The sequence below is a fragment of the Ostrinia nubilalis genome, chromosome 30, assembly GCF_963855985.1.
Source record: "Ostrinia nubilalis chromosome 30, ilOstNubi1.1, whole genome shotgun sequence".
In the NCBI taxonomy this organism is placed as follows: domain Eukaryota; kingdom Metazoa; phylum Arthropoda; class Insecta; order Lepidoptera; family Crambidae; genus Ostrinia; species Ostrinia nubilalis.
The window spans coordinates 2,540,856-2,557,721 of record NC_087117.1 but is presented as its reverse complement, the minus strand read 5'-3'; the positions used below and the strand labels follow the sequence as shown (position 1 = coordinate 2,557,721).

The 16,866-nt window shown below is 40.1% G+C and overlaps 1 protein-coding gene across 1 annotated transcript; it reads right to left on the bottom strand.

The window, feature by feature from the left end:
* Positions 1 to 1,397: 1,397 nt before the first annotated feature.
* Positions 1,398 to 16,620, bottom strand: LOC135086116 (PR domain zinc finger protein 5-like). The gene is made up of 6 exons (XM_063980916.1): positions 16,398 to 16,620; positions 15,738 to 15,876; positions 14,332 to 14,460; positions 13,360 to 13,533; positions 11,599 to 12,442; positions 1,398 to 1,566 (listed from the first exon to the last, which is right to left on the bottom strand). Exons 1-6 carry the CDS (start codon positions 16,524 to 16,526, stop codon positions 1,413 to 1,415), a joined length of 1,569 nt encoding a protein of 522 aa, XP_063836986.1. The 5' UTR covers positions 16,527 to 16,620; the 3' UTR covers positions 1,398 to 1,412.
* Between the last annotated feature and the right edge of the window lie 246 nt (positions 16,621 to 16,866).

Below are 16,866 nucleotides of genomic sequence, written 5' to 3'. Positions count from 1 at the left end.
TCAAATCTCATTTTTTTTTCACCCTACCAGCGCGGCAGCGTTTCAATACAAAAACTTGTCTGGTGTATGAATACACGGATCAGTGTGTGTCATAATGTTATGAGTAAGTACGGTTCCTTGGGATCGGTATGAGTGCACCACATACAGGGACCATGATTTTACTCTTAATAGTACTTACTACCTACTACTCTTAGTTCAGGATATGTATTACTACTTTATACTTCTTCTACTGCTACTTTATTCTAATTAATTATTTGTTACTTGTGCTGTTAATTACAATTCTCAATCCGTTAATAATTTATTCATTTTACCGTGTTCGTACTACTGTCCTCGTAAAATCATCGTTACCGATTGTTGTAATCGGCTTACAATTAACAACGTGTACATCACTCGACCATGTATGTCCATTTGGACATATCGGAATGGCACGCTTTGACGAGCAACTTGCTGTATCTACTCTAATCCATATCTGTGAGAATAACCATAACCTTCGTGACTACACTAGTGTTGTGCAATAATCGATTTGTAAACATCAATATCGAGTAATTAAATGTCGATCTTAATTTTGGCAGTATAATCGATAAGGCGTAATTGTCTAGGTATCGATTTTATTTTTACGATAGTAGGTAACTATCGTGGTCCCACGTAATAGTCGATACTTTTTTCGAGCAGTAATGGATACTAATTTATGGAAATTAGGCTGAAACCAATGACGAATACTTAAAAAAATAAAACAAAAACCACTCTCTGTCTTTCTAGAATGTATATTTATTGCGTGTCGAACAAGTGCGCGTGCTGTCTTCGCAGGTGGCGCCGCCAGGAGTCCTTCGCCTTGAACCGGCCCTCGCAGGCCGCTCGTGGCGCTTCTGTTAGTAGAGAGAGAACCTGTGCGTGGCACATGGTGGCACACTCTTGTGAAGATCCTTCGAGAGATTTGTGCGTCCGCTCGTGGCGCACTTTGTGAAGTTTCTTACTATCAAGTAAGTGTCGATGCGATATCGATCTTAGTTTTACGACTTTTGATTCAATTGTAACAAATAATATCGATTAATCGTTTTACTGAGAAAATAGTGACTACTGACTAGTGTTGGGCAATAATCGGTTATCATATCGATATTAGTTAGGTCATCATCATTTCAGCCACAGGACGTCCACTGCTGAACATAGGCCTCCCCCAATGCTTTCCATGTTGATCGATTGGTAGCGGCCTGCGTCCAGCGCTTCCCTGCTACCTTTACGTATTAGTTAGGTATCATTCTATTTTTATCGACAGATTGGATATTTTTGGTCCCTTAAAGTATAGTTTATTAATCGATACTTTTTTCGAGCAGTATTCGTCATTTGGCTGAAACGAACGAAGAAAACACACTTTTACAGGCATATAATGAAACAAACACAGTCTAATTCTTTATTTATTGGCTGTCGAACAAGTGCGCGTGCTGTCTTCGCAAGTGGCGCCGCCAGGAGTCCTTCGCCTTGAACCGGCCCTCGCAGTAGCCGCACGCAAACGACCGCACGTCTTCGTGTGTTCGCTCGTGGCGCTTCTGGTCGCACTTTGTGAAGAACCTGAGAGAGAAAGGCTTTATTTATTTATTTGGACTAAGTCTGGTCGCTGAGCACGTAGAATTTTGTCCATTGACCCCAAGCTACCCATCCTTATCGCTCGCGCGTAATTATATTGCTATTGCGCTCGCACACTCACTGCGGGCGCCCGTCGCACAGTCGCGACAGCAATATAATTACGCGCGAGCGATAAGGATGGGTAGCTTGGGGTCAATGGACAAAATTCTACGTGCTCAACGACCAGACTATATCAACATGAGATAAAGTAATGCAGACAAGAAAAAAAAGGTCTTAGCCTAGGCGCAGACCACAGACTTTTAGTAGGCCGATAGTGGAGCCCGATTCTAATTTTTATGAAGAAGCGGCCGATACCAAATCGGTGTAAGTAATGTGCGCACTTTCCTACATCTTCATACCGAACAGCCCGATCCAACTATCGGCCAACAAAAAGTCGTGTATGGAAATGCGCACACTACACCGATTTGGTATCGGCCGATTTTTCATACAAATTAGAATCGAGCCCAACTATCGGCCGATTAAATGTCGGTGGTCTGCGGCTATTTATTTATTTATTTATTTATTTTAGGAATTACAAACAAATGTGTTACAAAAATTAACTTATCTACTAGACTTATGTATTATTTATGTGGTAACACATCCCACTACGTAATCCACATATTGATAATGAAACCATGTAATATAGAGCGAGGCAATTACAATTAAGGTACACCTTATAAACGCGGTGTAGCTCAACACCAAGAAGTAATTAATATTGTGTTCAGACTTTTAATTATTAATTTTGTTCTGTTTTTTTTTTTTTTCATTTAATTTATCTTAATTTTAATTTGGTCACTTTGCAGAGTGTCTAAAATATGCTTTTTAAATCTTGAGGAACTCTGGGAAAAATCGATGCTATTAAAGTTCTGGTTGTAAATGGACAACAGTCTATTGAGTGGGGCTCGTAAACCCGCATTGGTTTTACACAAGTCTACATAAAAGGTTCTCTCGTCTCTGCGTGTGCTTCTGAGCGCAGCACGCCTGGGGACGCTAAAGTGGATCAGGTTACAGAGGTCTATGCAATCGATTTCATTATTTATTAGATTGTATAAAAACATGGCTGATAGGAGCAATCGTCTAGAATCAAGGCTCAAGAACTTAAATTTGGTTAGCAGCATTTCGTAAGGGACCCGAGAGCGGGAACACATGAAGTTAACTTTGCGTAAGAATTTACGCTGGACTTTTTCAATGGAGTTGGAGTACTTCTTGTAGAATGGGTTCCAAACCGGCACAGCATATTCGAGCTGGGATCTTACAAGCGAACGGTACAAATGCAATAATGTGTTGGGTTTTTTAAAATTAACTGCAGACCTGGAAACGAAACCATACATCTTGAACGCTTTGTTGATTATATCATTGATGTGGATGTCCATGTGAAGTTTTGAATCCAAGAAAACACCAAGGTCACGAACAACTGATACTCTCTTCAGAGTATTATTGTTTAACTTGTAATCAAAGATGTAAGGGTTTTTCTTCTTTGTAAAGCTTATGCAGTTACATTTGGGGATGCTTAGGAATAATTTGTTGGTTAAACAGTATTCACTTAGTGTGTCAAGGTCTGATTGAAGAAGGAAGCAATCATTGAGCGACTTAATTTCTTTATAGATTTTAAGATCGTCAGCGTACAGTAAAAATGATGTATGATTGAAGCATTTCTTGATGTTGTTGACGTATAAAAGGAATAGCAAAGGACCTAGAATGGACCCCTGGGGTACACCCGAAGTGACAAGAGTATCACCCGACACGAGTCCGTTAATTGCTATTTTCTGTGTCCGGTTAGAAATGTAGGAAGCAAACCAACGCAACAGGTCACCACGGATCCCGTTAAACGCCAGTTTTTCTAGGAGCAATTTGTGGTCTACCTTATCGAAGGCCTTTTGGAAATCCGTGTATACTGCATCGACTTGTATCCTTCTATCCATACTAGTAAACAGATTATTTGTGAATAGTGTCAAATTGGAGGCGGTGGAGCGGCGTTTAACAAATCCATGCTGTTCCGGTATTAAAATGTGATGTAGCGATGGGTATACTTCATTGTGAACGAGTCGTTCGAAGACCTTCGACAAGGCAGACAGGACAGAGATAGGCCGGTAATTTTCCACGTTACGTGCGTCGCCAGACTTTGGAATAGGAGTGACGAAAGCGCCTTTCCATACACTCGGGAAATGTCCCTCCTGCAAACATTTTTTGAATATGATGTGCAGAGGGGCACTGATCGTTTTGTATGTGAGTTTCAGGAATAATGGAGGTATTCCGTCCGGACCTTTACCTTTGGTAATATCGAGTGAATATAGTACTCTTTTAATATGATCCAGAGAAAAACTAATATTGGAAATAAGAAGGTCGTTATCGCTGTTATCCGAAAATTGTGTAAAATCAAAATGACCGAGTGTCGAAGGTTCGTAGACGGAACTAAAGAAGCTTGAAAACATATTACAGATCTCTCCAAGGTCACTTGAGCTATTGGTCTTGTAGAACATTGTAGAAGGGTAGCACGTGGTATTTTTACGGTTCTTTATGTAAGACCAGAAGAACTTTGTATTAAGAGCTATGCTAGTTTCAACTCTATCAATGTACTTACCGTAGCAAATTGAACATTGAGCCTTAAATCTTGATCTGTATATGGAAAAGGACTCGTAGTCTGAGAGGTTCCCGTACATTTTCCATTTCCGCCAAGCTCGCTCCTTATTGCTATATATATGTCTCAGAGCTGGGGAGAACCATATAGGAAAACGGGAGGACTTTACGTTTGTCAAGGGTATGTGATTCTTAATGATTTCGTGGATCCTCTCATAGAATACATTAACTGACTCTTCAGCAGTGAGATCCGATAACAATAACTCCCAGTTTACTTCGTTGATATTAATGTTAATATTATCGTAATTACCTTTGTGGAAGTTAGGTTTGGAGAAGTGATTCCTAGGCATATGTTTAGTTTTTAAATTTATAAAAGTAAGTGCGCAGAATGGAGGGTGATGTTGATTCGCGGGTACTATAGGAGAACAAGGACTCAGACTAGTCTCGGTATTGGATAAGAGAAGGTCAAGAATACGGTCATTGGCGTTTTTCAACGAATTGAACTGTTTAGCATTCAATGTATTTAAGAATTTATAAAGATTATAAGTAATAGAAGTAGGAGCACTAATAGGGGCAGCGAGTTGGAAATTAGACCAGTCAATGTGGGGTAGATTATAGTCGCCAATCATGAAAAATGACTCGGTACTAAAGTCGTTCACGAGGTCTTGTAATAAAGTGAAATGGTCTAAATATATGTCTATGGGGGTTTGCGGTGGGATGTAAACAGCACTAAAAATGTGTCTCTTGCCTGGGTCAAAGGCGGGTATAGATACAATAATATGTTCAATAGCTGAGGAGCAGTGATTTATAGGTGAGTTGACCGGTTTAAGGTCCCTTCTCACCGCAACAAGTACACCCCCTCCGTCACTTTTATTAGTCGCTAGTCGGTCGCGATCACATCTAAATACAATGTAGCGATTATCTAAGAATTCGCTGTTAGATATTTCTGGTATAAGCCATGTCTCCGTCAAAACCAAAATGTCATATGCCGCAGAGAGAACATTCATATAGACCGTGTGCAGTTTTGATCTAATTCCAGTACAATTTTGGTAATATATTGTAAGATTGCTATCCATTCAACAAGAGCGGCAAAATATACTTAGTGTTACTGAGTAAGGTTTCAAAAAACAGACAGTAAAAACAGAAAATTGTATCCACGTAAATAATTATGGTTATTTCCCAGATTCCCAGAAGAATCAAAACAAAAACAAACATGTTTTTCGTAAAAACTATAGTAAGTACACCTATGCATGACATCAGATTATTGGAATGTACTTGTAAGTACATGCAGATTTTTAAATAAACGAATATTGACAGTAAAAGAAGGAGAGTGTGACCACGACTGAGAACTCTTTTTAAAATAATGAGTAAAAAACTATAAAAACAAATAACTATGAGTGTAAATAAAATCAAAAATAAAATAACATTTGAGTAAGGACTACACACAGTACAGCGAATGGTAAAAATACAGTCTAAGATAGATTTCATGCGTTGAATAGTCCCAAGAATCAGTGTAAAGCGATGACTATAGTCTATCCAATATAGCTTGATTAGAATGACAGCTGTCATCAAAAGTAACGACATAACTTTGTAGTAGCGATCAATGAGAGCTAAATATTGGCGGACAAGAAATAATTCACGTCTGACCTGCAAACAATATTTTCGACGACAGTGCTTCCAATAAAAATTATAATTTCGTGTAAATGCAGCGTTAAATTACACTAATAAGTAGTAATTCGAAATCATAAAAATCAAGCTAGAGTATTAACGACGTCTCTACAAGGTTATCTCGAGTTACAAAAATGTTAGTGTTGGGACATATCGACAAATGTCATATTAAATTAAAACTATTCTTTTAACATATTTAACAAATTTTTTTTCTAACTAATTTTTTAACATATTTAAGTCAAGTTATACGTTTTTCTAAATGTTCACTATTAAAAACCAAAAAACATTTCATTCTTAAATAATCAAACATCGGAAATCAATCACCGGTAATTTTTTGGGTATTCATAGCACCGTTGCTCTAGAAGAGATGCCCACCGCCCTCTAGCGAGAGGAAAAAACCACTGAAGAACACTGATGATAATGACTACGACTTAGGTTGTACATCTACTTAGGTTTACTGTCTTTAAATTTAAATCATAATTGTCATTTTTATGAATAAAGATATATGAAGAAAAATTGGGTGCATTTTTTCATATCATTTTTTCGAAAACTTATCGATACACCTATGTGAACCGTACGAAACATACCCATCACTAGTCACATTCGTTTGACAGCCGTCATTCTAATCAAGCTATAGATGACCCACGCTGAACTGTCCCGCCAAACTCAATGACAGGGGGGCGCTACCATCGTTCAACTTTATGGTTTCCAACATGGCAAAAATCGGAACCAGCGATTCGGTATTGACGGTGGCGCCCCGCTGTCAATGTCATCGATAGGACAGTTCAGTATTTTGGAACTATATATTGGATAGACTATAAGTACTCTTTCCAGAATTGCTAGGGTGGCCATGTTTACGTGTGATTTTTTGGAGGTCATGTTCTGAACGTATAGCAATTGCGGGAGTCGTATCGGTTTCGCGAACGAGTATGGTCGCGTTCTTAACCCATATGTATTTAAAGTTGTTTTTCTTGACAGCTTCCCTGCAAGCTCGAAATAATTTCTTCTTTTTTAATATCAAATGTTCGTTCATGTAGACTGTCAGGGGCGCACCGGCGACACCTAGCTGGTCAGATTTCACCTCTTTGCATTTTCGAAATGCACTCAGTACGTTATCTCTCATGATTCGGGACGTAAATTTTACTACGATATTTTTTGGCTTTTTGTCTTCATGGCTCGCGTGTGGGACCCGGTGTACCGAGACGATGTCCTTCTGGGCGATAGGATATTTAATTAAGCTTCCGAGAGCGTCGATCAATCCTAGAAGGTTTTCATTGCGTCTTTCCGGGACATTACATACTTCGACATTACATTGCCTAGCTTGCTGCTCCAAGGCATCCAGCTTCGCTTCGAGGGCTGCCATAGCGGAGTCACACTTGTCGGAGCACTGGTTATTTTTAGTGAGGTCTTCGACGCGTTTTTTGAGGTCCACGCACTCCTCTGACTGAAATTGGGCTGAAGACTGAAGCTCGGAAACGTCTTTTGATAGTGCGTTAATGCGCTGGTTCATGCTGGCCTGCTCCGCACGAAGTGAGTTAAGCTCTTGTTTAATACCGGTGAGCGTGTCCTTAATATCGGCTCCTATATTTTGCATGCAAGTTTCCATGTCGGTGCGCCAGGAAGTCAGTGTAGCCTTCAGGTCGCAAGTGAAGTTGTTGAAGGCGTTTTTCCAGGGCTCGTGGTCAGTAAGCTGAGCGACAGGGTCGCTCACGGTAGTATTTTGCGGAATAAAATAAGAGGTATCCATGGACTCATCGAGCAGGGGCACCTGCTTGCTGCGGACCGGTGTGTCGATGTTGGACTGTTTGCGGTGAGTCACGTTACTGCAGGAAGGACATGTCCATCCTGCCTTGTATTCCTTTTTAAGCCCTTTGTACTGCCTTTTGCTTATAGATAGGCACTCGCAATGGTATGTGTGTTCGCATATACGACATTGTAAAAAGCAATCGTCGTCAGAATCCAATACATTATTGCATCCGTTACAATTGTTCATCTTTCCTCGAGCCGAGTGCGCCATCTAGTTTAGATTTAAATAGATCGTTGTAATGTGGACGGTCTGCTAAGTGAAATCGAGCGGCAAAGCACGGCCGCAATATACTCGTAGTGCTAGATGAGGAGTGTAGATGGCGCTAGTAATATCGACGGCCGCGCGCGAGTAACGGGGCGGCACACCTCGCACACAAGTAAGAAGATAGACACTCACACAGCGGTAGGGACGGAGTCACGCAGTCTGCCTGCGCATGCGCCAGGGTACGGAAACTTCCATACTACGATCAAACTTGCTTCCAAACAGCGACTTCAGTCGATAAATTCCAATACTTTTTTTTTTTTTTTTTCTTCTTTATGGCTCTCGCGGATTGCGTTTAGCCACGACGGGGTTCTTGATTTTTGCGTTCAGTTTTGCCATAAGTTTTGCGGACATTGCGTTTAGACAGGGTGGGATTGGGTTAAAGTTAAAAGGTAGGGAAACGAATCAATTACGGAAGGAAACGGAACAAAGGATGGTTTTCATAGGATCAATTTAGGTGTGATATAAGTACAAAATAATAAAAATAAAATAATATTTACATAAGTACAATATACATTACTATTTACAATTTTATATTATTATGGGTAATAAATTCGGCTAGGATATTATAAACATCAATGTTATTGGTATATAATAGGCAAGTGATGGATGTAGGAAAAGGAATTTTAATGGCTAAAAGAGAACTAATAAAAGAGGAACGATCATATAGGCAACAGTAAAAAAATATGTGATTTAAGTCTCCGACGCCAGAACCACAAGTGCACGAATCATAATCAAGTACATGAATTTTAGCCAAGTGTGCTGGAGTGCACACGTGACCAAGTCGCATTCTAGTTAAAATGGTAGTAACTGTTTTGGAAAGATTAATTTTAACAAACCATGGTTTACAAAGGATGGATGGTTGAATGAGCTTGTAATGTTTCCCCTTAGATTGGCTAGTGAACTCCCAATTCTCATCCCCGGCAGATTTGAGATAAGCTTTGGGAAGGGCTGCCGTTAAGTCATGGCAATAATTTGTGTACGGATGTATATCTCCACACTCAACCGCTTCATTGGCCAGCTTATCAGCTTTATCATTTCCTGGAATATTGGTATGACTAGGAATCCACGCAAAATTAATTAAATGACTGTTAAGACTACATTTGTGAAGTAATTTCCTGCATTCTGTAATAATAGGATAATTAGTATTGTTCTTAAATGGAAATTTATGTAATGCCTGCAAAGCACTTTTAGAGTCACAAAATATTACAGTTGTGTTTAATTTCATAAGGAGAGCATACTCTAAAGCCTTAAACAGTCCAAAACATTCTCCTGTAAAGACTGATGATTCTGGACGGAGTTTTATTTTCTGGACAATATGATATTGTTTATGGTATGCGCCAACGCCAACATGACCCGTTGGAGAGTGCTTAGATGCATCGCAATAGATATGATGCCAATCGCCCCAGTGTTCGTCTACGATCTGATTGAACTTAATGTTAGCATTGTAGTCATCCTTATGTATGTCTAGGTTGAAATGAATTGTCGGAGTAAGAATAAGGGATTCAAAATTTACAGAAAATATCGGAAGAAAGGAGGTTCTGTGGACTGGGGCTTGGATTGATATAAATTTACGAAAACTAATAATCACACAAGGAGGAGATTTACGTGACCAATAAGAGGAAGTATCAATTAAATCATTAAGTCTGTTGAGTTTGCTATATATAGGATGGTCAGCAAATTGAAGTACACGGAAAAGATACTTGTCACATAAATATTGGCGGCGTAATTTCAATGGGGGCTCAACACATTCAGCTTGCAAGGCATTGATTGGACTCGATTTCATAGCACCAGCTATAATCCTTAGCGCTTTAGATTGAATCGCATCCAATTTACTTAAACCAACTAAATTACAAGGCTCTAGATAGAAACTGCCATAGTCAAGTACACTTCTTATAATAGCATTGTATAAAAGTCTTAATGACGCTGGGTGAGCACCCCACCAGACTCCAGAAACACATCTTAAAATATTTAAAAGCTTTTCAGATTTTGCAGCAATGCTATAACAATGAGGAAGCAATACTTTTTAACTACCCTAAAACGCTTTAGATGTCGCTGCTCCTGTTTCCTTCATATTTTCATTTTTTTCTTAATTAAAATATATTTCAGAATATTGTTAATTACAATGTGAAAACTTTTTTTAAAATGAAATTAATTTGTTTTAGTTTAAAACTGAACGGTGACATTTTTTGTTATAATTTACATAATAGAGTAGTAGAAATTACTATTTAACATATGGCAACTTTGTTTTTCCTCCAAAATGGCCGGTGTTGTTTTTGTTAGGTTGAATGCATTCTTGTTTTCTTAGCCATCGTTTATGAGTTCTGTGGCCCTATTAAAGTATTGAAGAGTCGAGTCAAATTCAAGTTCATTCCTTCGTACCTGCTGCTGTTCTGGTTCATCGGAGTTTTGTTCGTTCCTTCGTGAATCGCGAAGAAACTTTCTGTTATGTTCACAAGTGATCTGAGTTTTCTCAAAGTGCAAATGCTTTTTTAGTGTTGTTGAAAACTTTGCGAAAAGACGCTTTTGGTGTATAATATTATGTGTGTTCATAAATAAAGTAAAATTATTAAATTGAAAAGTTTTTGTTTATTTGCATTTCCATGTGCAATGTAGAATTTTTCCAAATCCATTGTTTTGAAAATAATACAATACGTACACCATAAAGATAAATACTTTCAAAATAATGGATTTGAAAAAATTCTACATTGTACATCAAAAAAACAATAATTCTTTGAAGGTTATGAGGGCCTATGTGTGCGTGAACTGTGTGTATGTGTGCGTGGACTTTATGTATGTATGTGTGCGTGGACTATGTATGTATGTGAGCGTTACGTACGTAGGTTAAGTACAGGGAATTTAACACCAGGCTGTCAATTAGTAGGTTCAAAAATTTGACAGAGAGGGTTCTCTATTTCCTATGTATTACTTTTCTCTATGGCATGCGCTGTGGTCGAGTCAGCTGACGGCGGCCGGTTTCGTGCACGGTGACTCACGGACAATTTGAGATATTGAAGAAATCTTGAAGTTGAAACGACGATTGCAGCGAGGATTCGACGAAAGGATGAAAACCACAAAGACTATCGTGAAGTTAGGAGTTTAAGCTTATTTTTAGTGTAAGTTTGAACCGTTAAGAGTAACTATAAGTAGTATTACAGATTGAAATAGTGCAGAGCTACAACTTAACGATGTTTACGCGTGAACGCCCGCCGCGCGAAAAAAAGCTATGCTATAAATATAATATAAAAAAGCTATGGCTATGCTTAAATACCCTGCAGACTTCATCGGCCGATAGTTGTGTCGGGCTGTTAATCAGTATGGGCATGTATGGAAGTGCGCACATTACACCGATTTGGTATCGGCCGAGTCCTCATACAAAAAGAAGCCGACCCAACAATGAGGGCTATCGTTTTAGCGCTCACCAGTTAGCGCCACTGTAGAGTAAGGTCCTGTCATTTGCTAGTAGTAGAGAAGACAGTGGCGCCAACTTGTGAGCGCTAAAGTGGTAGGAGGACTATCGTATTTGCACTCATCAAGATGGCGCCACTGTAGAGTAAGGTCCTGTCAATCGCCAGGGGTGCCAACTGTTAAGTATAAAAACGATAGCCCTCATTGGCCAACCCGACAAGTCTGTAGACTGCAGGGTTTCAAGATTATTGACTAACCTCATGCCACATATACCACAAGGGTGATTCCTTTCCTTAACATGCACACAACGAATGTGTATCTTCAGATTCTGCGGAGACAAGAACGTTTTCCCACACTCCGGGCACGTACTGATCTGTCTTTTGGCTCCGTGCTCTTGAATCCTATGCTCCTCCAATAAGTACGAGTATCTGAACGTTTTATTGCACAGCATGCAATATCTTTTAGACGATGCAGTGTTGTGAACTTTCCTCATATGCTTCACCCGGAGATAGTGTGATATGAACGTAGCTGAACACAGCGAACACTTCTTCTCTTTATGAACGGAGTTCACATGCATTCTCAGACTTAATCGGTTGATGTAAGACACACCACATATTTCACAAACGTTGTTCATGTAATGGGAATTCATATGGATGGATAATCGTGTAAATGTATTGAATGTTTCCTCGCACAAAACACATTTGAAGTCGTTTTCCAAATTGTATGGAATCAAAAAGTGGTCTCCGTTCCCAAATTGTATGCTGTGCTTTTCTGTCAAATGGGATTTTAAAATATCTAAATTATTACAACTTTCTTGACACAGTTTGCATGCTAGAGATGATATGTCAACGTTTCTGTACGTCATGCCTCTTAAGCAATTGATTCTGAGCTGTAAAGTTCTGGTATTAGAGTGGGTTTTAGAATGCTCTCTCAGATCTTGCATGGACAAGTAACTCTCTGGGCAGTGGAAACACCGGAATTTGGTCTTTAACGACTTGAAAAGGCAGAGATTTGAGTTCAAAATTAGTTTGAGCGAATTTTCGCGGGAGGCGATCTGGCTTTGTGGTATTACTGCCTTCTCTCTGTTTCGTCTTGATTTTGCTGAAATTATAAAGTGAATTTGATGAATGAGATTGTGAGAGAGAGACTCTAATAGGAGACTGAAAAGCTGAAAGCAATATCGAGTGAGATAGACTAAAGTCCGGTCGCCGAGCAGATTGAATTTCGTACAATGACCCAAGCTACCCATCCTTATCTCTCGCGCGTAATTATATTGCTGTCGCGACTGTGCGACGCGCGGCCCTGTGAGTGTGCGAGCGCGACAGCAATATAGTTACGCGCGAGCGATAAGGATACTTGGGGGAGTCATTGTACGAAATTCAATCTGTTCGGCGACCGGACTTTAGCAAGTCTTGGAGTGACTTTAGGCTACAGCGCTCACCAATTGGCGCCACTGTCGTAGCCCAATGTCTTAATTTTGTCCAATGACCCCAAGCTACCCATCCTTATCGCTCGCGCGTAATTTATATTGCTGTCGCGACTGTGCGACGGGCGGCCGACAGCAACATAATTACGCGCGAGCGATAAGGATAGGTAGCTTGGGGTCATTGGACAAAATTCTACGTGCTCACGGACCAGGCTTTAGTGTGTTAAAAGATCTTACAACCCATTCGCGCTAACTGCGCACCTCGCTGGAACGCGACTCTCCCTCGGCGATGTGACGTCACGGCTACCAGATGCGCAGTTAACTTGACCGGAAGGTATAGATCGTTTCATCCACTCGGACGCGCCCCACCAATGTTTGGTCTCGGTCGCGCGGGGTGCGGGGAGTTTGATCCGAGCAATCCGTAAGGCATTATTGTAGTGTGCGTGTGCACTCATGGATGATTTAGCGTGTACCGATAACACTCAAACATTAGCGGAAGAATGGTGGGGCGCGTCCGAGTGGATGAAACGATCTATACACAGTGGCAACAACTGATTAAAGCCTATAGTAGAAATTAATATTATTCGTTTACCTGTGGTGCATGTGGATTTTTTGACGTTCTTACTTCCACTGGTATTTTGTTTGGTTTTCAATTTGGTCTCAACTTTTTTGCTGACTGCTGACTTTTTCAAGATTTTCGTTGGTTTCTTTTTTAGAACAGTCTCGGGCTCATCTTTGGGTTCCAATTTTATTACGAATATTTGTCCTGTAAAATAAAATAGCACAATAAATTGACGTTAACCGAAGTTTCGAATGTTTCCATGTCTTTCATGCAAAGCGAAATGCCCGCATGAGCGAGAGAGACAGACAAACATCATCAAAATGGGCGTGGCTTCAAAGATCAGCAGGGCCTACCACACAAACTTAAACAAAGTTTCGAATGTTTCCATTCCTTTCACGCTAAGCGAGACGCCAGTAGGAGCGACAGAGACAGAGAGAAATCAACAAAATGGGCGTGGCTTAAAAGAGGCTGGCTTCCCAAGGTTGCCAGCAAAAAAGTCTTCTGTGTAACTACTTTTAAATTCTTTTGCAGACAAAACTAACAACGCGATCGAGTTAACTGCGCACCTCGCATAGAAATATAGAGAGATGCCAACTAATGCGCCCAGTTCGAAACTCATTGTCGCATTAGAAATTCACACACACAAATAAATCAAAATATGTGCTCATTATCCACTGCGGCATCAGTACTCAACGTTCGAATAACCTTTAGTACGCAAGCAATGTAAGTTGTTTACATTATGACGTCGCTGCTGTCATCATTCTTTCACGAGCAATGTGTTCTGTTTTTGGGCATATTGCTGCAACACCGGCCCCGCCCCCTTGTCACATCTCCCTTTAGTTTCTGTGGCCCCGTCCATATTAATTTTTTTTAGCGTCGATGTGACGTCACGGCCGCCAAGTGCGCTGTTAACTCGGGTTGTATCTTACATTTTCACTTGCATAAAGTGCACAAATATAAAACAAGCAGTGATATGTCTAAAATTGCACACAACTATATTACCCTTATCTTCATCGTTCAACGTATTATCACCAACGTCCCAAGAGAAGTCGTTGTTGAAATGGTCATCGAGCGTGTCGTCAAAGTCATCACCATACTCACTGTTCTCTTGTTTTAGAGCGGGTTCTGCATCTGAAATTATTTCATCAACTGTAAGGCTAAGAACTCATGGCGCGATTTTCACCCACGCCCGCGGCGGTTGCGGGCCCGCAGCTTCTGTAGAATGCAGATACTTATGTAAAAACTAATGCACAACTCACGACGCGGTTTTCGCTCGCAGCGGGCGCGGTTGTAATCGGGTCCCCGAAAACCGCCCGATTGGCGGGCGACTATTTTGTACCAGTGACTTAGAATAACCGCGCAAATAACCGCTCTCGTGAGTTTTGAAATAAAACCGCAATTCCACAACCGCCGCGGGCGCGGGTTAAAAACGCGCCGTGAGTTCTTAGCCTTAGAGAGCTCGCAGACGAGCGACATTATGTCGGCGACTGCTTGCGATAGTGGTAGGCGACGACGGTCAGCGACTGTAGGCGACTGTCGGCGACAATTTCCGTCTCGCGCCTTTCGCTGTCATGACATGTTGACACTCTGACTAAAGTCCGGTCGCCGAGCACGTAGAATTTCGTCCAATGACCCCAAGCTACCCATCCTTATCGCTCGCGCATAATTATATTGCTGTCGCGCTCGCACACTCACTGCGGCCGCCCGTCGCACAGCCGCGACAGCGGTAAGGATAAGCTTGCGGTCATTGAACGAAATTCTATCTGCTCGGCGACCACAACCAGTGGTTTATTCGTCCAAGGCCGCGATGCATGGGCGACAGTTTTCTAATTTGAATGTCGACAGCGATTATCGTCCGTCTTGAGTCGCAAGCGGTGGCCGATATAATATCGCTCAACTGTGAGCTCCCTTACATTAAAATGCCAGTACGTCTTCACAATAGGTCAGCAGTGGCGGCGTAGCATAGCTCGGCACCCGGGGCGATCACCCATCACCCCCCCTCCCCCATATATAGCTCGGGGCTATGGCACCCCAGAATGGTCAGGGGTGCCCCCCAGGATTTTTGGGTTACCGATTCGCCCCAAGTATCATGACCTTTGTCATGCAGATGCGCCAGTGAGTAGTGAGTACTAACTAATCTGCGCGACTTTTGTCACCCCCTGATGCTTGGCACCCGGGGCGGACAGATACTTAATTAGAAAATATTAGACTCGTATTTTTTATTTTCTTTCATAATTAAATAATATCAGTGCTACATCGCATCGACTTGAAATGGTTTGATTATGAAAAAATGAAAATATATTATTTTATTATCTGTCTGACGGACTTAATAGAAATACGATTTCATTACCCAGTCATCATCTTTATCATTACATTATTACAAACATATTTCAAGCTTAGACACTTACCAACTCCATCACTAGCTTTCAGCATTTGTAGCAACGTGTTCTCTGTGTCGACAACCATCTTTCTGAAGTTGCTGGCATCACGGACCTTTGTTACGCAGTCTTCGCAGATAAGTTGCTTTAGCTGAGTTTGTTGGGATATCTGAAAGGTTTAAAATTTAAATTCATGACTGACTGCACTTTTTAATTTTTTTGCAAGTTTTTTTAAAATGGGAATTGACAAACATCTCTTCCTTTACTAATCTGATTTTAAGCTATAATATTGCTAAAAAAAACTGTCCAATAGTTTATTCATGAAGGAGTAATAAACATCCCTACATCTACCTTAATAAACTTTAGCATAAAAAATATGATTTTGTTTCAATTCTTTCCCAGAAATAAAAATCTACTTTTTGTCATATCAAAGTAGTTAAAATTTTGTAATGAAACAATACTTTGATTCTGATTCAAGTAGATAGCAACACTAACTCTCGTTAACATTATTTTCACCGAAACTTAAGTTTGTTGAAGTTACAAGCAAGATTTCTTAGCTGTAAATGTACATGGCCTGAAATACATCTAACATACGAGAAACATAGCTTTATAATGAACTAAAAGGTTGGTTACTTGTAATTTACCAAGCTTTTATCTTAAAAGCTCAGTTTGATCGTAAATTATACGTACAGTTATGTTAAAAGTGTCCAGCAACATCTTTGAATAAATTTCATTTTGTCCCCCATAGAAATACTCGTTTGATATATCTTTATAGCATCCATCTGTAAGACAACAGCGGCAAACGTTAGTTAAGTCCATATTCCTAATATTATTATGTTTTTATTCATAAATTAAACATTTTATTGCAAATAAACAAAAAAGCAAGACGACAAAAATATAATTTTTTTGACGTATTGACTTTTTTTTTACAGTTGACACTTGACAGTACTTTTTTTTAGAATGGTACACTCATATCAAATCTCACATCATACTCACCGGACATGAAGTAATTTCCAATCGAGATGTACCTGGCCGTAATTCGCAAAAAAACCAGATGGAAAGCCATTAGGTGTTAAAAAACTAAAAAAATTTTTATTTTTAAAAAACTAATGGCATTTTCTGATTGCAGATTGCCAGTAATCGTTATTTGTATAAATTC